The sequence below is a fragment of the Lemur catta genome, chromosome 8 (genome assembly GCF_020740605.2).
Source record: "Lemur catta isolate mLemCat1 chromosome 8, mLemCat1.pri, whole genome shotgun sequence".
Classification (NCBI taxonomy): Eukaryota; Metazoa; Chordata; class Mammalia; order Primates; family Lemuridae; genus Lemur; species Lemur catta.
In genome coordinates this window covers 67,032,387-67,051,660 of record NC_059135.1, presented here as the reverse complement: position 1 = coordinate 67,051,660, position 19,274 = coordinate 67,032,387, and the positions used below count along the sequence as shown (strand labels likewise).

At 46.0% G+C, this 19,274-nt stretch overlaps 2 protein-coding genes and 1 long non-coding RNA gene across 8 annotated transcripts; 1 reads left to right on the top strand and 2 right to left on the bottom strand.

The window, feature by feature from the left end:
- Nucleotides 1-207: 207 nt before the first annotated feature.
- NR4A2 (nuclear receptor subfamily 4 group A member 2) lies at nt 208-8,566 on the bottom strand. Of its 6 annotated transcripts, none has more exons than XM_045558774.1 (8): nt 8,341-8,566; nt 6,459-6,579; nt 5,108-5,973; nt 4,186-4,315; nt 3,623-3,786; nt 2,504-2,706; nt 1,928-2,106; nt 208-1,778 (listed from the first exon to the last, which is right to left on the bottom strand). In XM_045558774.1, the coding sequence occupies exons 3-8, from the start codon at nt 5,969-5,971 to the stop codon at nt 1,522-1,524; spliced, it is 1,797 nt and encodes a 598-aa protein (XP_045414730.1). In that variant the 5' UTR covers nt 5,972-5,973; nt 6,459-6,579; nt 8,341-8,566; the 3' UTR covers nt 208-1,521. The 6 variants fall into 6 exon arrangements, 5 of the variants coding, with proteins under 5 accessions (XP_045414730.1, XP_045414733.1, XP_045414729.1 ...); XM_045558777.1 differs by lacking the exon at nt 8,341-8,566 and having other exon boundaries at nt 1,928-1,985; nt 2,090-2,106; nt 6,459-6,962; XM_045558773.1 differs by lacking the exon at nt 8,341-8,566 and having other exon boundaries at nt 6,459-6,962.
- A 2,379-nt stretch (nt 8,567-10,945) lies between these two features.
- LOC123644035 lies at nt 10,946-15,264 on the top strand. Its single transcript, XR_006736979.1, has 2 exons — nt 10,946-11,133; nt 14,943-15,264. It is a non-coding gene; the product is annotated as an uncharacterized LOC123644035 (long non-coding RNA).
- A 1,971-nt stretch (nt 15,265-17,235) lies between these two features.
- LOC123644135 (microtubule cross-linking factor 1-like) lies at nt 17,236-18,780 on the bottom strand. Its single transcript, XM_045560294.1, has 2 exons — nt 17,926-18,780; nt 17,236-17,488 (listed from the first exon to the last, which is right to left on the bottom strand). The coding sequence occupies exons 1-2, from the start codon at nt 18,778-18,780 to the stop codon at nt 17,294-17,296; spliced, it is 1,050 nt and encodes a 349-aa protein (XP_045416250.1). The 3' UTR covers nt 17,236-17,293.
- Nucleotides 18,781-19,274: the final 494 nt, after the last annotated feature.

Sequence of the window (19,274 nt, the reverse complement as noted above, 5' to 3'; positions counted from 1 at the left end):
TGGAAAAGTCTGGTTATGGAAAAATATTGTCCTGAATTCTCTGGATAATTACTTCAATTGTCCAAGTTCCTTTTGCTAGAATAGACTTAGGTTGTCAAGTTTGAAATTCATATGTCGAGTAAGTGACCCATTCCAAATTAATCTCCAACTCTTTAATGTTGGTGTTTGGCCATCATTTTTCACTGACCCCAAAAGAAGACAAAATTTTGTTCATTTACATGGTTTATTGTTGTAAACATTAAAATTGTCTTTCCCAAAGAAAGAATTTATCAGAAAAAAAATCAGCGTCTCTAACTGTCATACACCATAGAAAAAAAGGCAGTGACTCATATCATGTGCCATACTAGAAATATACAAAGAAAAATACTACAGAATATGGCAATATTAAAATTCTTACTCAAACATAAAATAATATATTAACTGACAATTTTAGACATAAAAAAACAAAAAATTCAAAGTGCTCAGTAATTTCCAGGGAGTTATGTATATTATAAGCACTCTGGAAACAGTCAAAAGCTGCTGCATGCAAGTTTTGTTTAGCTTTAGACAACAAAATAATCAAGATATAAACTTTCTTTTATCAACATCAACAGTACATACAACACTTACAAACAAGGAATGTTGGACGGTGTTACAAACACTATGTGTCCCTTTTGTCAAGATTTTCTGATGTGTAATACTTGTGCCCACCTATTTTACAATTGAGAAAATGTTTAAGTTCAGATAACTACCAATCTTTATAAAATCTAACAGACTACATAGTGTCTGAAATACTATTTATATAATATAGACATTACTGAAGTAGCAAGTGCCTATAACATTTTCAACCTAGAATCAACATGCTTGTCCCTTTTTTATGTATTTATTTTCTTTTTTTTTTTGCAAACACACTTATCTTTTAGAATTTGTAATATTTATTCATAAATAGGCACAAAATAATTTAAAAAGCCAAACTGCATTGGATAAATTTACAAGCCTTTGCCTTCTTCAACTCATGCCACCCACGAAACATTTAGTTTTACTATATATTACAGCTTTCTTTACAGCAGAAAACTTTGAAGTCTTGTTAAAGGGCAATATTTGTGGGTCCCCTTTAAGATGTGTGTGTGTGTGTGTGTGTGTGTGTGTGTGTGTTACATTGTCTTAACTGCAACAACCAAGCATGGCCAAACATTTCCCATCATACATTAGCAATCTTTCTTCTGAACAATAAACTGATTTTTAAACTGATAATAAAAAGTTTATACCACTGTATTGTGAGTAGTCCGTGTTCTAAATCCAGGATGCCCCGGAGCCAAAATGCCCTTTCAGGTTCTGCCTGCAGGTTAGGAAATAGCAACAGTTTTTTGTTTGTTTGTTTGTTTGTTTTCTTTAAGGATCAAGGGGCTGAGGGAGTTTACAGAAGGGGGGGGATAGCTTAAGCTGAGACAGCTCAGGGGGCTATCTCTGCCCATGTGACTTGCCCCCTCTGGACAGTTTCAGTTTTCTTTCCAGTTCTTTTGAAGTGCATGGGATGAGGTCTTAGAAAGGTAAAGTGTCCAGGAAAAGTTTGTCAATTATTGCTGGCGGTGGTACCAAGTCTTCCAGTTTCAGGTAGAAAATGCGCTGAAGCCCCTGTGTGCAAAGGGTACGCAGTTCTGGGAGCTTCCCCAACAGTTTGGACAAATAATTGGGGCGATTCAACCCCCCATTATTGAAAGTCACATGGTCTTTGAGACAATTTACAATCTTGTTTTGCAATTCTTCCACTCGCTTGGGTTCCTTGAGCCCATGTCTCTCTGCAGAAAACATAATCAGAAAGAAAAGAAGAATGTACAAGGCAGTTAGTTAGTTGCCAGGATTGGAGAGGATCTGTGACAAGGGAAAGCCAGGACAAATGCTGCTGGGAAGTTCTGGAGGGGAAGTGCCCTGCACCTGCAGTACTGACCTGTGACCATAGCCAGGGCAGCAATGCAGGAGAAGGCAGAAATGTCGATGTTCATATTCTGCAAGTTGGAGGAGAATTCAACAATGGAATCAATCCATTCCCCAAAGCCACGCACGCATTGCAACCTGTGCAAGACCACCCCATTGCAAAAGATGAGTTTACCCTCCACTGGGTTGGACCTGCAATTAATACCAAAGAGAGAGAGGGGAGAAAAAGAGAGAGAGAGAAGCTAAACAACTAATTACTTGAAGAGCAATAAATGAGGGATTTAAGAGGCACCTAATTACTGAAGAGTTAATAAAATGTAGGCCAGTGGACCTTGAAAGGGTTTAATTTCATAACAATCAAGAACGCCCCCCTATCCCAACTCCATTCCACTCATCCAGGGCTTCTGGGCTGCTCCTTCCCTTCTTTTCCTTTTGTTTTCTATCTTTTTCTTCCTTTTTCCCTCTTTCATTTCCTATTCTGTCCTTTTCTCTCCCCCTCCATCCCCCCTTTTTATACCCCTTTTCCTCCCTTTCTTCTCCTTGTTTGACTCCTCTCTTGGCCTCTCTGCGTTGCCTCCTCCCTCATTACCTGTATGCTAATCGCAGGACAAACAGTTCTAAGAAAGCGGATTCAAAAAGCAGGTCCTGGTCGGCTTTGGGCAGGTCAGCAAAGCCGGGGATCTTTTCCGCCCAGCCCCTGATGATCTCCATGGAGCCAGTCAGGAGATCATAGAATTGCTGGATATGCTGGGTGTCGTCTCCACTCATCTGATAGTCAGGGTTCGCCTGGAACTGGAATTTCATTTTAAAAAGCACTTAATGAGGTTCTCTAAAATATATAACCCGTGAAATTGCTAACCCTGTTTCTAGTAGGGGAGCCAGGTTTTTATAACAATTAAACCTCTCTCTGACCAGTAAGGAAATTAGATGTTCCGGGGCAATTAATTCAATTAGGGATGGTGCTACGAGGTCGCTGCTTTAAATATGTAAATTACCATTTCCATACAGACTAAATACAGTGCCATCCAGCCCTGGGAAACGTTCACTCTTATCTCCACAAAACAATTGACACGTTAGTATTCATGCTAGTCCCAGAGTGGGTCTCGAGCTGAGATGTCCTCTGCAAATCTTAATAAAACTGCAGTCGCATGTAGGTTTGCCCAACATACTTCCTCCAATTACAGCCCACATATTTTTCACAGCTGGAGTAAAAAAAGGAATCTGACCACTTGATCCTCCCACCCCACTGTCATTCTTTATACCCCTCTTCTTCCCTGACCCCCTGGCAGGCCCCACATCCTTCCCCCAACAGTGCCAGAAAGGATGAGAATTAAAGCATCTCCATGGAGGACAGGGGATAAAGCAGATGTGGGGGGATTTTGCACAGCCTCTGGTTTTTGAGCTAGAGACGTTGGTGTGCGTGGTGATGGGGAGAGGTAGTGGGGTAGTGGGAGTTCACAGTGCTTCAACCACTGTTGCATGTCCCTCTCCTCCTTCCTCTGCCCTGTCCTCATGTCTACACCCCCAGCTACACGGATTGTCTAAAGGTCTGTGGGTCTCCGGAGGCCCTGTCCAGAGCTGTGAGGCATGCAGCTCTGCTTGCCTCCTTTACCCCTTGAGTCTGAGGGTTAGTGGTGGGTGGGTGTGGGGAGAGGGTCCTGCCCATCCGTGGGTTTGTCCACACGATACCCCCCCGCCAGCTTCTTACCCTGGAATAGTCCAGGCTGGTCATAGCCGGGTTGGAGTCGACATGGGCCCTGACGAGGGCACTGATCAGACTCACCGGGGGCGAGGGGGGAGAGGGCTCCTGTGGGCTCTTCGGCTTCGAGGGCAAACGACCTCTCCGACCTTTTAAACTGTCCGTGCGAACCACTGCAAAGGAAAAGCCCTGTTAGCGCGGCTCCCCAGAGCCCAGGCCCAGCTGCTGCCTCAGCCCCTCCCCGGGGAAAGGCCGCAGCCGCGGGGCGCCAGACCGGGCGGGCGGCTCGGGGCCCCACTGCTTGTAAAGCCTTTACTGACGAGAAGCATAAAAAAATGCGGGGTTATTTTATGTCTTCCTCCAAATGGGCTGTACAGTTAAAGGAGAGAAGGGCCTGGCGGCTTTCTCCAGGGGAGACTGGCCAAGCAGGCAGCTGCGGGGTCCTGGAGGCCAGGCTGGGGGAGGGGGCGACCGGAGATCCCAGGATCCGGGACGTGTAAAGTGCAAATGGGGTGTGAGCAATAGTTTCCCAAGGGCGCAGACTAGGGGGTCAGGAGCTTGCCCCGACCTACCTTCTTTGACCATCCCAACAGCCAGGCACTTCTGAAATCGGCAGTACTGACAACGATTCCGGCGCCGCTTGTCCACTGGGCAATTTTTATTTGCTAAACATACGTATTTCGCATTTTTTTGCACCGTTCGCTGCAAAAGGAGACAATATAAGCCAAAAATTATTTTATTCTTTTGAAAATCCAGCAACTCGGAGATAATTTCTGAGTGGCTGGGATCTACATTCCCTCCCCACAAACAAACACATACACACAATTCCTTTTCATTCTTTTTCTTTTCCTTTTCTTTCTCATTCTTTTCTTTTTTCCTCCCCCAGGGCATTTAACAGAAGAAAATTGATAGCGTTAACATTTGAGCTAACCTTGCCGCTCCTTGCTGTGTTTTATATGCCAAGAGAAGGAGAAGGAGACGCTCAGTAAATACAAATCCGTGGGCATTCATATTATTTACATTCCTTGGAGACCTTCTCTATTTAAAATGATAAGATTATTCAATCAGGATGGCGAAATAAAGAGATCACTTAATTTGACCATAGGGAATTCTGTTCCACTTGGTTAGCTCAGACACGGTTCTCTGTCCTAACCAATTTCATTCTGAACAGAGAAGACAGCTCCTAGCACATGCAAATGACCCTCTTCCAACTCCGGCTCTGGCAACTTCGGGCGGGGGCCAGCCGGGTCGGCTGCGCGCGGGGGATGCGACCTGGGGTTTCCTTGTCTTCCTGCTTCCCTTTCTCAGATACCCTGAAGCCCTCGCCACAGTCCGTGGGTGGCTGCAGGGCAGCCTCGGCGGACCCCGGAGAGTCGGGCCTTCCTAGGCGGGCGAGCTGGGGCTGGGCTGCCGGCACCCAGGCGGAGGACACACGCCAGGATCCCGGGCACTAGGGGGTCCCTACCTGCCGACTCCGCTCCCGCCCTTGCTCACCTTAAAGAAGCCTTTGCAGCCCTCACAGGTGCGCACGCCATAGTGTTGGCAGGCCGCATTGTCGCCACACACCGCGCACAGCCCCTCGTTGGAGGGGGAGCCCCGCGACGGCGGAGAGGGCACCTGCGTGTCGAGCAACTGCGAAGCGTGGCCGATCTGCAGGCCTGGGAAGCCCATGGACGCGGGTTTGCGAATGGGGTTGGGCACAGCGAAGGTCTGCCCATCCACCACGTGGTGGCTGCCCGCGGGCTCCGTGTTCATGGGGACGTGCAGGGGCCCGTCGAAGCGCATCTGGCAACTAGACACCGGGGTGCCCGGGGGCGACTGCTTAAAGGAGAAGAGGGAGAGGCGGGAGACGGGCGTTTTCCTCTGCTCGATCATATGTGTAGTGGCCACGTAGTTCTGGTGGAAGTTGTGGAGAGACCCCGGGTCGTCCCACATGGGGCTGTGCTGCACCTGGAAGCCCGGAGTGGTGGGCGTCGGGGGTGACGAGGGCTTGTAGTAAACCGACCCGGAGTGCGGCATCATCTCCTCGGACTGGGGGGGCAGGTGGCTGTGTTGCTGGTAGTTGTGCATCTGAATGTCTTCTACCTTAATGGAGGACTGCTGTCCGGACAGGGGCATTTGGTACAAGCAAGGTGGCTTGACGTCGTAGCCTGTGCTGTAGTTGTCCATAAAGGTACTGAAGCTGGGGAGAGAAGTGGTGGCAGTGATTTCAGTGTTGGTGAGGTCCATGCTAAACTTGACAAACTCTGGAGTTAAGAAATCGGAGCTGTATTCTCCCGAAGAGTGGTAACTGTAGCTCTGAGAAGCGGGGCTGGCTCCTTGAGGCGAGGACCCATACTGCGCCTGAACACAAGGCATGGCTGGAAATGAAACAGGGTGATACACACTCAGCCTGGTCAACTGAACACTTTCTCCCGGGCTCGGGTACACCTGGAGCTACACCGGCAGCCCGCGGCGGTCAGAGAGTGTGGAGGGGCGCGAGAGGAAAGGCGGGAGAGGGCGAATGCTGTAGAGCAACAGTGCAGGGATGGAAAGACTGATCAAATAAAGACCCACAGCTAGAAAGCAATTGAGGGTCTACACTCCCGAATATTTTCAAACACCTCCCTCCACCCCCCTTTTCACAGCCAACCCCTCTTCTCTGAAGCTCAGGTTCAGCAAGCTCTATCTAGAAATGACCATCTAGAAATGAAGTTGAATTGCGCAATGAGAAAGTTGTTCCCGAATGCGATGGGTCCAGCAAACCTTAAGTTACAGGGTTTGCCGGAGAAGATGCCTTGTCCTGTTTCTTGATGTTTAGGGAACTCGGAGAGGAAAGGGGAAAAAAAAATGAAGTTTCACTAACCTTCAGCCGAGTTACAGGCGTTTTCGAGGAAATTAAAAGTGGACAGTGTCGTAATTCAATGAAGGACAAAGTTTCCAAGATTTTTAGAAAAGCAATGGGGAGTCCAGCCTTTCCGATCTCCCTGAAATACAGACACAGGAAGCTTCAGGTGTCTTTCCCACAGATTTGGCTGGGCATATGTAGACTCACCAGGCAGGCCCTTCTATGCCCTCCCTGTTTGTCTCATTGAAAATTAGTCTGTAGCCTTTACTAAACTTAGTTGTTGAAATGAATGTGTAAAAGATATGGCTGGAAATAACAGAAAATGCTACCCATTTCACTGTGTAAGTCCTTGCAGAGTGAGGATCCTGAAAGAGGAAAAGTATTCCATGAACTTATTTAACACATGATGTAATGAATTCGCCCCTTTGCTAGAGTGTGGGTGGAGGGGTCATTTCCATTTTAGCTTAAATCAGACCTGAATAAGAAGACTAGAGTCTAAGAGTAAATACAGTATTGGAACCTTTTTTCTTGATTTTTTTTCCCCCTGTGGAGAAATTGTCTTTTCTTTTGGGAAGGGAGAAGAAAGTTAGTAGAAGTCAATAATAAAATGAGAAAACAACCCCCCCTGCATTACAAAATATTAGTGAGGCCTGGACAATGGAGAAGGCAATTTGAGTGGAAGCATCTGGGTTTCTAAAGCGCTTTTGACAGAGCACTGGGATTGGGGATACACAGGAACTGATGTTCACTTTTCCAGAAAACTTGTCTTTCAACATTTTTAATGGCCATGGGATGGGAAGAGGGGACCTTACTGTTCCAGGAGAATCTTAGGTTGTCTGCAGAGGGAGGGAAATATTGCTTACATGGTACTGGCACCAATGTTAGAAGTGCTTCCCAGCACAGAAAGCTGAACACCTTCCCCAAAATGCCTTCCACAGTCTCCCTACTTGCTGGAACAAGGCATTCTTGTGTCCTAGTAATTTTCAGATGTTCCCACTTGGAAGGCATTCTAAAGCATAAACAATCTTATTACTAATGAAAAAGAAAGCCAAACATCCACTCCTTCTGTTCCCTCCCCTCCCCCATAATCTTGCTTCATGGGGTGGAGGAGGATTAATCAGAAAAAGTAGAAAGGAGACTCTTGACCGCCACAACCCTTAGACATACGCCTGTGCTGGATATTAACCCCCTGGTAGCTTCGCAGTTTCAAAACTGTACTCTTCACATATTCATATTCATTCTCTTTCTCTCTCTCTCTCTCTCTCTCTCTCTCTCTCTCTCTCTCTCTCTCTCTCTCTTTCTATCTCTCTTTCTCTCTCTGACACATTCAAATGTCCAGGGACGGCATATGTCAAAACCAGACAGAAATTTCAGGCAACTTAGTAACAGGACACTTTACCAACACCACTCCTACTCAACAATACCCAGGAAACATCGGCACTCTGGCCAGCCAGCCGCTGTGACACAGTTCCCAAGCAACGCATAAACTGAAGAACTTTCTCTGCCTGTCAGTTTGCAGGCAGCTTCCCTCGTATACACAGGATTTGCAGTCTCCATGTCTAAAAGCCACAATCAATTCCGCACTAAGAGCAAAGTTTCCGCACATTTCCGCGGGCAAGTCCGCAGCTCCCAAAACTGTGGAGTCTCCCTGCCATGCCTACCAATGAGAAGCCTGGAAGCCTCTGTGGGGAGCCAACTCCCCCCTAGTGCCAAAGCCGGAGTTCGAACAAATGCCCCCGGTAACTGCGCGCACCCACTCCCCATCCTCCGGCCCCACTCGCGCTAGTAGCTTCTGGCGCCCACTTCCAGAGAGCCCGTCCCACACCCGTGTAAAGAAGAGACGTGCAAAAGAAGGAAGAAGCATAAAAGACTGCGAGCTGCCTGGGCTGCACCTACTCACTTAGGAGTTCTCCCGGTCTCTCTTCATTCATTCAACTCTGTCGAAGTGCAGTTCCCTCTGGGAGCCCGGGTGCCGGGATCGGGGAAGGATGGGCGAGCTGGGCGAAGGGAGCGGGGACACCACAAGCGGGGCCGGAGCAAGGGCAGGCGGCCTGCCGGGCAGGCGAGCGGGACCGCGGAGCCTTGCGCGAGCCGCCGGGCGGACTGGCCCTGGCCGCCAATGTGCCTTTGTTTATGTGGCTCGCGCTGCCGCTGCCAACATGCACCTAAGTCTCCGCGCGTCAGCGCGCGTCAGCGGCCCGGCGCCCAATCGCTGCGCCGCCGCGCTCCCTGGACTCCTGGCCCGCGCTCGCTTTGGTATATTTCCGACCTGACGTCACGAGCAGGGCTGATTTTAAGGTGGGAACCGTTCTGCGTTCACCTTGGTAGCCGGCTTGGGTGGTTTTTTTTTTTTTTTTTTTTTTTTTTCCGAAAGAGGTGTGACCTCTCCACCCAGGACCGCGCAGCCCGCAGCGTCGCTACACTACACCTTCCCCCAAGCCCCCGCACCCTCACTGCCGCTCGGCCGCTCACACGTGGGGAGGGTGTAACAAAAGCCCGGGCAGAAAGGAACGCTGGCGTGGGCCAGGTAGCCCGCACCTGGAGCTGCACGGGCTGGGGTGTGCCTTGCAGCGCCCTAACCTCACACGCCCACCGTCTTCACCCCCCTTAGCGGAAGCACATGCAGATGTCCCATGACACGAGACGCTCGGAGGGCTCAAGCAGTTGGGGTGGGATTTCCCTAGCCCAATGCATCCCCCTTTTTATCTCTTTCGCTGTCTCTAGCCTCCAGCATATTCTCATTCTCTCTCTCACACACACACAGTCCGTGCTGAAAGGGAATGGCAGAAGGGGTAGGGCCTGTTTTTCAGCGTTCCCTTCTTTCCTTGCAGTGTCCACATTCGAAAGAGGACGTGGTACGTGGAGACAGTAAAGGAGGGGAGGCGGTAGACAGTGACCCTGCCTTTCAGAGACCCCCAAAAGTCAGAATGAAGCGTCGCCTGCTTTCCTTTCGCAGACAATGCAGCCGAGCAGCAGGCAACAGGTGCGCCTTCTACAGAAAGGTAGTCTGATCCCACCTTCTGCCCACTCTGATACTTTTGACACTCCCTGGTGCCCACCAGCTTGTACTTCCCCCACGAGTTTTAGGGAAATAAATCGACTTTCCTCTGAAACAGAAGGGCTACCTTAGCCTCAATCTGAGAGCCGAGAGGGGAAGACAGGACAAGAGGAAAGCAGTGGGTGGGGGTTGGGGAGAGCGTCTCCGCGAAGGGTAAAGTGTGTGCCCACAGCCCTGCTTGGAGAGGGACTGGGACGGGCTGTGAGAGCGTGTCCCATCCCCGCTACGGTCGCAGTCGCCGCGGGCTCTGCTTTGCAAGTCAGTTCCCTGTGCCACGCCGAGGGCGCAAGGAGCGTTCTAGCAAAAGAAACGCCGCTGCTCCGGAGGCCAAGCCACCCTCCCGGTAGCCCAGCCCGAGCTGGGCGGGCTTCTCCCGTGGGCTGGAAGAGACTGGGCCCAGGGAAGGGAGAGTTCGAAGGCGCCCCCCCTTTCTCTGCTTGCGGAGAGCGTTGCAGTCGCCCCTCCTCCCTCAGCATGGCTTGCTTCCGGGCTGCCGGGGCCCCGGTGCAACTCGCCCCTTCCCGCTGTTCTCGGCAGGGGCCGAAAGCGCCAGGAACTATCCGGGATACTGGGCTGCTCAGTTCTAATCTGCACCCCCGCCTTTGCCTACGCCCCGCCACCCCTAGCTCCCCCGAGGCTGGCGAGCCGTTGCGACGAAATGCCCTGCGGCTGCCCCGGGAAGCCGCGGGCTCTTCTGCGCCGCAGCCTCGGGAAAACCTACGTGACCACCTTAAGTTTCCCCCAGATGTTGCGGCTGCCGCTGCTGCTGCCGCTGCTGCCGCTGCTGCCGCTGCAGCTCAGCGGTGCCCTAGCGGGCGCGAGAAAAAATAAAACCAGGAAGTGTGTGCGCGCGTGTGTGTGTGCTTGTGTGTGTGTAGGGAGGGAGGAGATGTTGTGGTGGCGGGTGAGGGTGTTGTGTGTAGGGGGAAGAGAGGGGGGAGGGCGAGGAATAGCTTATTAGCATGAGCTCGGTAGCGTCAGCGCCCCGTGGGCAGAAGCGATTCCATGCAAACGAAAGGGAAAAAGTGAGAGTTTGGAGAGCAGGGGAGAAGGAAGGGGGTGGGGGTGGCGGTGACGCAGGGGCTCAGGCATTGACGCACCGGCCAGGCTGGGCCCAAAATAGCAGCAACTCCAGTGCCGAGGCGCCCTCCCGGGTTCCCTTCCCCTTCCGCGAGGGAGCAGGGTGCGGCCAGAGGCAGCTTTCCTTGATCCCCGCGGTGGGCCAGGCTCCTGGCAGCTATTTTGAGGCAGTCGGAAACTCAAGCGCAGCCACGCTGGGGTGGCAGTTATTGATTTTTAATGTACTCCTAGGAAAGCGGGAGCCAGGAGAACTTTACGGTTGTAACCTTCACCGTCCGCACACAAATACTCCCGTCTAAGTACATACGTTCACTCTGCACGCTCCTCCTCCCTCATTGCCATTAAAAATATACTCAATTTAGGTTGGGGTTAGTCAGGGGACAATTTGAAAATTCCCTCCCAGAGAGCTGAAAAGTGTCCTGGAGTTCTTAACGTGAGTTCCAAGGAAGCCAAATAATTGTAATGTGATGCGTTATTCTTTCACAGCAACCTGTCGAGTATGGCTTCCTGATAACAGAGCGTTTGCCCAAGTCTTATTGCAACCAGAATCGAAAGGTACTTTTCACAGCAGCTTATTATAACAATTATTACTAACTGGGAATGGAGTGATTACATATAACATTAAAATGAGAGAAAAGGGGGACTTTTTCCTTCTACTCTACCATCCACGTAAGAGTTCTTTTCAAATTCCTATTCTGGTTCCTGGGAAGTATTACTATTTCTTAGGAAGGCACAACGGATGTAAGACTGATAAGCTCGCTTAAGCCAATTCTTAGATAAGCTATTTCTTAGGATGGGGTTTTTGGTAAGGCTACATGTGCTCGAGGTGGAAGGATTTAGCACATGGATCACAAAGTGTGAAGAAGGGCCCACATCCCCAAAACCCCAGTCTACTGTTTTCACCACCAGATTCTGTTGGGACGAAGTCTCAGTAGCACTGCCAACGTCTGTAATTGACTGATCCAGTCAGTAGGGGGCCTGACTCCACAATGTTCAAGAGATTCTCTCTCTCTCTCTCTCTCTCTCTCTCTCTCTCTCTCTCTCTCTCTCTCTCTCTCACACACACACACACAACTAGCTATTTACTATTTAAGCTAAGCCGGAGGAGAGAATGCTGCAGGCCCAAATACTCATATTGTGCTTGAATTCATAAATAACTACAAATCTTTGATTCTCTTCTATTTTCTCCAAAAGGGAAACAGTTTAACACATGGGATTAGGTTCGCAATAGCTTTTCTGTATTTCCTCTTGCCCATATTTAACTCACTGTTAGGTCACAGGGGGGAAGAAATCAAACTGGTAATAAAATCTCTCATTTTATCACCAAGCAGTTCAAATTGGCATATAGTTTGGAAAAATGAAAGCATGTTTTAAAATCCTATGATTACATGTTTAAATAAATTATAGTTTAGAAGAGGATTCCTGTGGGTGTATTTGCTAGTACATAAGAGAATGCTTTTGTGCAGAGAGGTTTAATTACACATATAATGGAATCAAAATGTAGAATTGAACAACCTTTCAGAAAATGTTAAAATGATGCTTTAGGCTAAAAGAAACTGAAATTCCGCATTTATATGACTGCAACCCTTCAAGATTCTTGAACATAAATAGTTCAATAAAGTATTTTATAACTCAATTAAAATGACAATAATGTTTTTTTCAGGACCCAGCATCTGATATAACTTTAAATTATTGCCATGTATAAATGTGTAAAGTTACCCAACAATGAAGGTCTATTTTCTTCATAATTTAAAGTAAATGGAAATAAGAATTGGTCCTATCCTCTTTTGAAACCAACTCAAATAAACTAAAAATTATTACTATGAATAAATACTATTAGATAACCTTAGAAAAGCATTTAAGAAGGTAATGTTACTATATTATCTTTTATGATATTAACAAATATTAAGCAGAACATATTGGCACATGTATAGGCAACACATTTTCATTAAAAACCACCATAAATAATACATACACTCACATCTAAACCAAAGTATTTTATTTTATGAATGGCTAAGCAGATTATACTTAATAAAATTGAGCTTTTGGTATAATTTAGAAAGCAAACATGGATGTAATCCCATAGGATTTTCTATCTTAATGCATGGGAAAGAGGCCTTTAGGGATTTATTTCACTATTCTCCCTCAATGAATTCAGAGTAGACCTTACAATGCAGATATAGTGAAACAGACATACCTGTTATGCTGTAAGAATCGAGGCAACTTTAACATATTTCATAATAAAATTGCTTAGTGGAGCCTATTTTATCCATTAAAATGACATATATCCTTTAAATTGTATTTGGACAAACTTCCACCTACAGCATTTTTTGCTATTCAGCAGGCATTTTTACATTAGTGATAGAAGAAAGAAATTTTCACTTTGAAAAAAATCTGCTTCTTAAAATATAAACTCATTTTTTAATATTGAAAGTTTTTGTTGTTTTGCTTTTGCCATTTCATTTATATTGAAATGATATTAACCAACCAAATTGTTCCTTTCCCATAGGATACTTAGAGAACAAGTCAATTGGTTTTTTAATATTCACATTTGGGGTAGTTGTGGTTTTTATACAGTTTTACTCTGCCCATTTTTCACCCAAAACCACTTAACACAAAGACTTTAAAATTATTTCTTACTGTGATTCAGAACTCAAGTTCTAGAAATTTGTAAAGAATTGCAGAAGAAAACAGCATTCCTTTTTCTAGAAGCATCTTCTTGTAAATTAAAATTATAAAACTGAACATATGGTAAAACCTCATGCCACTCAAAAAGTATTTTGCATAATAAAAATCCTTCATCTTTTTGTTAATACTTGACTCACAGTAACCATCTCCTAGATATTTGCTTTTAAATTAACCACCTGATATTTTCTTATGTAAGAATTATTTTTTTATCAGGCAAAGAAAGATAACTGAGTTTAGATCACTGCTAGTATCACTAAACATGGGAATCACTGGGATGTTTAAAGTCCTAAAAGACATTTTGAAGATTCTGAAAACAAGTTGCTATATGCTAAAAAAAATCAGACCCTAGAATTGCTAAAAGTAGCTAATAACATTAGTAACCTTAACAGTATTAGACAGCATTTCTTTAAGTAGATAAAATACATATATTTTGAAACCATTTTTATGTATAAATCACAGCTGGCTACTTTTTGTTCTACCTTTAATGATAAAATAACCACTTTTGTTTTTTTCCTCAGACTAACTGGGATGTAAGAACCTCTCAATTTAATAAAAAAGGAAGATAAAGTATGGATATATTACTACAAAGACATGCCTTTTTCCTCATCATAATTCTGCAATTATCAAGCCTACAATTTTAACACTACAAAAGTAACTTATAGCAAGGACCCTTATAGTGATAAGTAATAAATCTAATTACCATATTCTTTGAATAGATGTAATATAAATTTCATTGCTCACTTAAAAGTTCTAAAGTTAACAGCATAAACTTGAAGTTGAGTAATTAAGTAATCCTTATATAGACACTTATTAAAGTATTTATACATATTATCTTAAATCTACATCTATCATTTTGCCAATTAAAATTAGGACTTTAATTGCAATTAAGTAATTTAATTGCCAATTGAACAGCAAAATTGCTAAGTGACTAATTTTAATGCCTATTTTAATTACCAATCATGACTGGGGAGGGAGCTAATCAAGTTACATCAAGCAGTACCAGAGTAATGATGTGAGAAAAAAAAAAAGTAGAACAAACATTCAAGGCTACATGCTTTAAAAAAAGAAACATAAATTAAATAAATGCAAACACAATCTTATAAATGTATAAAAATACTGTATTTCAATATCTGAATACAGAAAATGAAAGAGAACAAGATTAATTAAAGAAGCCTCTGTCAATCTTCAAAGTAAGGACAATGAAAGTCAAATTTTTTGTGGTATTTACATGGCACTCATTCTAACCCAGATAAAAACTAAGTTGCATATAGCTGAGAATAATAGGTGTTTCCTGCTTAGCTGGTTAAATATTTGCAGATTGACAGTTTTTTAAATTTTTTTCTTAAATGAAATGCTATAAAAGAGAGAAACACGTTTCCAATGTAACAATGTGGATTCTGCATTTGAAAACCAAACGGCAAGTGCAATGGGACTATGCTATTTCTTGGTTGCTCTCCTCCTCCACCCCCCTCACTTGAATGAAGACTTCCATTAGAGGCCCAGTGCCTATCCATAACTGTCTCATGTTACCTTGAGAAAAATACACACCTGGCCAATCTTAAATATTTCAAATTTTTTCATTAGTAAAAATAAGAAAGTAGCTAGGATTACATCACAATTAAAATTACTTAGCATGGGGACTATACCTAGTTCTAACAGTCTTTCTTCATTTTCAGTTAGAAGAAACATGCCAGCTCAAGAGAAAGGCCACAAAGCAGCAGGCAACCAAAACACTGGTGAAAATCTTCTTGGACAACGAAAACATATTTTCAAGAGTTTTCATATCCAAGCTTATTCTCAGATTATCAATATGAAAGGGCAATATTGAAAGGAGGAGGTGAGTTGAGAGCTCAAAAAAACAGAAAGTGATTCCCGGGTAGACAATAACAATTCTAGCACTTTCTGGCTATAGGGTTCCCCTTGGCATGCAGCCACCTCATTTAGAGTTAACAATGGACATCCATCAAATCTTCATTTAAAATAAAAGTCATGCTGCAAGATACGTATCTTGTTTTTGTTGCCATATATGTATACCAAAAATATACATAGTAATGTCTACAAAAGGGCCCACAATTATTAATGAAATACATGTAATGCTATAACTTGAGAAAAAGCAAATAGTGCTGCTTGGGATTTTATTTACTAATAGACTTGAATTCTGAAATGAAGCACAGCAGGACTATCTGCCTGGCTTTTGAAGGAGGGACACTTTAATAATCACTGGCCCTGACAAAAGACTGCAATATCTGTTCATGACAATAACAGCTTTATAAGGCAAGTTCTGTGTGACTGATTAAAGGACACACTCACTGCCTATTCACAAGTCATGGAGATGGAGTCATTATTGACAAACTCACTACTGATCATGGTTAAAACACATGGAGTGCTGATACTAAAAAGAGAAATAAAACCTCAGCCACTCGAAGATTACAAAAACAAGCCCAGAAAAGAAGGTACCCATAAATTAGGTATATCTTAATATGTTCTATATAAGATTTTCTGCTATATGCATACACAAAAGATCTTATTTGATGACAACCAACAAAATTATTAAACTAACTCAAGCATTAGGTAACAAATCATCCATTACAAAAGGGGAAAAAAAGAGAAACTCTGTCTTGTAATTTCAAAATGATTCTCCAAAGACATGATATATGTATAAACTTTCGAAGTGTTAATACTTTTTGAAAATTGACATGACTGAAAATATGTACTTTTTTAAAGACTGTTGATGATATTTTATGTGTTTTGCTAGTCTATCAGTTCACATGAATTAATGTGCTTTACATATTGCCGGAGGCAAAAACTTTTAAAAGATAGCCTGTCTCTAGCTTTCAGATATCCCTTCATAAGTAAAAGTAAACATAAAGTTTAAAAATTGTAATGCATTATTTTACTTTTTTACCCTTAAGTTATTGCTTGTCTTTTAGTGTGATCTATCTGCATTAGTGAATGAAAAAAAAGTGATACACTAAAAGACAGCCATGTTTATAATCTGAAATTAGAAGGAATCAAAATATTTTACTAGTGACCAAGATATTTAAAAATAAATCCTGTGAAATATTACAGAATTATTCCAATAGGAGTTAAGCAGTGACTTCAGTACGCTGTCACTGACATCCTGGGAGCAAAAAGCAAACTATCAGTATCACCATGTACATGATTCAAGTTAAGATACATAAATAGTGAGTGTGTGAGGGTGTGAGTAATAGAAATTGGTTTGCTGAGGTCTTACTTACATTTCTTATAGTTCGTATTTCTGAGAACTGTTTTCTGTAAGTTAATTTCCAAAGTTCAGGAATGGTTGAAGTTTAAAAATAAATGGAGAATTACGGATAGTTAATGAATAGATTTAGGAGTTATATTGAAACAACTAGCAGAAAACACATTTTCCCTAAGAGTCCTTTAATTTTCTGGGTTTAAAAGTATGGTGTTCCTAAAATTGGCCAACTCTTGTTTAAATAACTATGTCTGGAAGTAGTATTTTCCATTTCTCCATACTCTCATCGATTAGTCGGATGCTTGGCAACTTCCAAGACCACAGTTTTGGTAAACTTTATAAATATTGCATCGTCCAGAGGTGGGAGGGGGAGAAGGAAGGCAATGCAGAAACAGATTTTACAGCCAGAATGATTTGACAGGGCCCCTCAAACTACAAATAGATGTTACAGAATTTGAAATGTAGCTCTGTAGCTCAATTTATACCACAGAAATTGTGAGATGCTATCTTCCTGTTGTTATAACGTTATCAGGTCAAGGGATATAAATTGTACCAGGTAATTCATTTTGCTGTTCAGAGAGTCATTAAGTTCCTCCCAGAATATATGTGATTGATATCCCTGGAGGTGAAAGGCTAAAGGAACCATATGGCAACATGTTGCATTCCGTATGCTATCTGCCCATCCGTGCTTAAGCTGTCATTAGCAACATCTGTACCTTACGGAAATCCAGCTGCGCCAACGACGGCTGACGGCATTGTACTTGGGGGGGAAATCTAGCTTAGCGCCATTAACTTGAGACTTAGAGCCTATCTACCAGGACGGATGGAAGCTTTCACAATTAGACGAGACGACACAAATGCTTTATTAAAGTTTAATTTTGAACTCCCAATTAGCGAAAGTGCATTACAAATCGCTTGTAATTTCCTAGAAGACACAGCAAGTTCTCTGCCTGCCTGCCACGTGCGAGAGGCTCCGGAGCAAGCTTTCCCAGCTCCCGGCAGCTGAAAGGGGACGGTTCAGAGCGGTCTCCGCATCCCAGGAAGTCCCTAAAATCCTCCCCAGCCCCTCCTTCCGTAGGGCTGGGGCGTCCGTGAGCGGAGCCCGCGGGGGTGGGGGGATGCTCGTCCCAGGCAGTAGCGGGGTGGGGCGAGAGGAGGGAGGGAGGGGACGGGGAGGGCGGCGGGCGGCGGGCGGGAGAGGGGTGCTCTATTATCTCGGCTTCCCGGGAGGAGCCTCATCTAGTCAGTCACGCAGAAGTTTCTCTTTCGCTCTTCGCGCAACACACCCAGATTGGCTTCCTGCGCGCGGGCGAGGGGGGCGGGAAGGAGAGGAGAGAGGAGTCCCGGAAGGGCTGCCCGGCGTTCACGACCCGCTCAGCTCCCCTCCCCTCGCCCCAGACAAAGCCCCCTGCCCCCGCTCTCGGTCCAGGATACGTTACCTGCCCGGCGCTCCCGGCCCCTCGGTCACCGCATCCCCTGCTGGGCGCGCCCGGTGTGGGTCCCGCTCCCCGGGGCGCACAGAGTGGTCGCCCCCGGCGGCCGGATAGGTCCCCCTCTCTCGTCATGTTGGGGTTGGGGGGAAACGGGGGGAGTAGAAGCGGAGCTTGGGGCAAAGGGAACTTACTGCTACAATAGGGGAAAAAAAAAAAAAAAGCCCGTGAGGCTCGGGTCCTGGCCGGGGGGCAAAAGAGGCCTGTTACCTTTCGGGGGGTCGCGGCCGAGAGGTAGGGGAGTCGGGGAGCGGCCGCTCGCTGCCCTCCCCCAGCCCCCGGCGGCGGCGGCGGTGGCAGCTGCACACACAGAAGCCCATTGTCGCCGGCGCCCGGCGCGCAGCCCCACGGCCCCGGCCCCTCGGCCAAGCGCGTCAGCGGCCCAGTCAGCCGGGCCGGGCTCCGTGACGCGCGCGCAGCCCGCTCTATAAATAACCCGCCGCCGGGCCGCTCGGGCGGCTTCCCAGTGACGCCGGGGCCGGGCCGCGGGAGGAGGAGGGCGAAAGGAAACAATAAAACCGCCCCGGGCGGCCCTCGGCTGTTCGCGCCGTGCTCCCCTTTCCCCGCCCCGGCCCGCCCTGCGAGGAGCGCGGCTCGCGGAGCGGAAGGAGCCGGCGTCGTCCCGTCCTGCCGGAGCCCGGGGCCCGGGCCGCACGCGCGCCCCCGGGGCGGGAGTGAGGCTCGCCCACACCCGGGGTGGCGGGCAGGAAAGCAGGCGACAAGTTTAGCGAAGGAATCGCTGTGTTCCTCCCTAGTTGATTTAAAAACATCTCGGTGCCTTCTCTGCTTCCCCTCCACACCCATTCTGGTACAGATTGGATGTGTTATTGTGGTAGTGTGCCCTCAATTAAAAACACGTGCAGAAAAACTTAATGTCTTCAACGTAAGCATTATCTAGGTCTCCGTGGGGCCAGGCCCACGTTACTGTTTTAATTAAGGGGACTCGAAGTAGCGTGGGTTCCACGACTTGAACTCTCAGCTCCGGTGTATTTTTGCAGGTCTTTGTGACCTTAAACTTAGCATAGGCCTTGAACATAGTTTATTTGAATTTTCTGAAAGTTTATGATCCTTCAACATTTTGGACTTTAATCAAGGCTACCGCTTAAAAGGAGCTTTCTTCCTAGGTAAATATTTTTGTAGAGACATTCCGTTGTTAACTTCCATAGTCAGGCAATTCTGTCACACACCCTGACACCTTCCCTACTCATGAAGGTGCCCATATGCAACTGGAGGTAGTCTGTTAATGGATGATTAGGACGGTATTTCTTCCTAAGAAAAAGTCTCAAATGTATGCACCC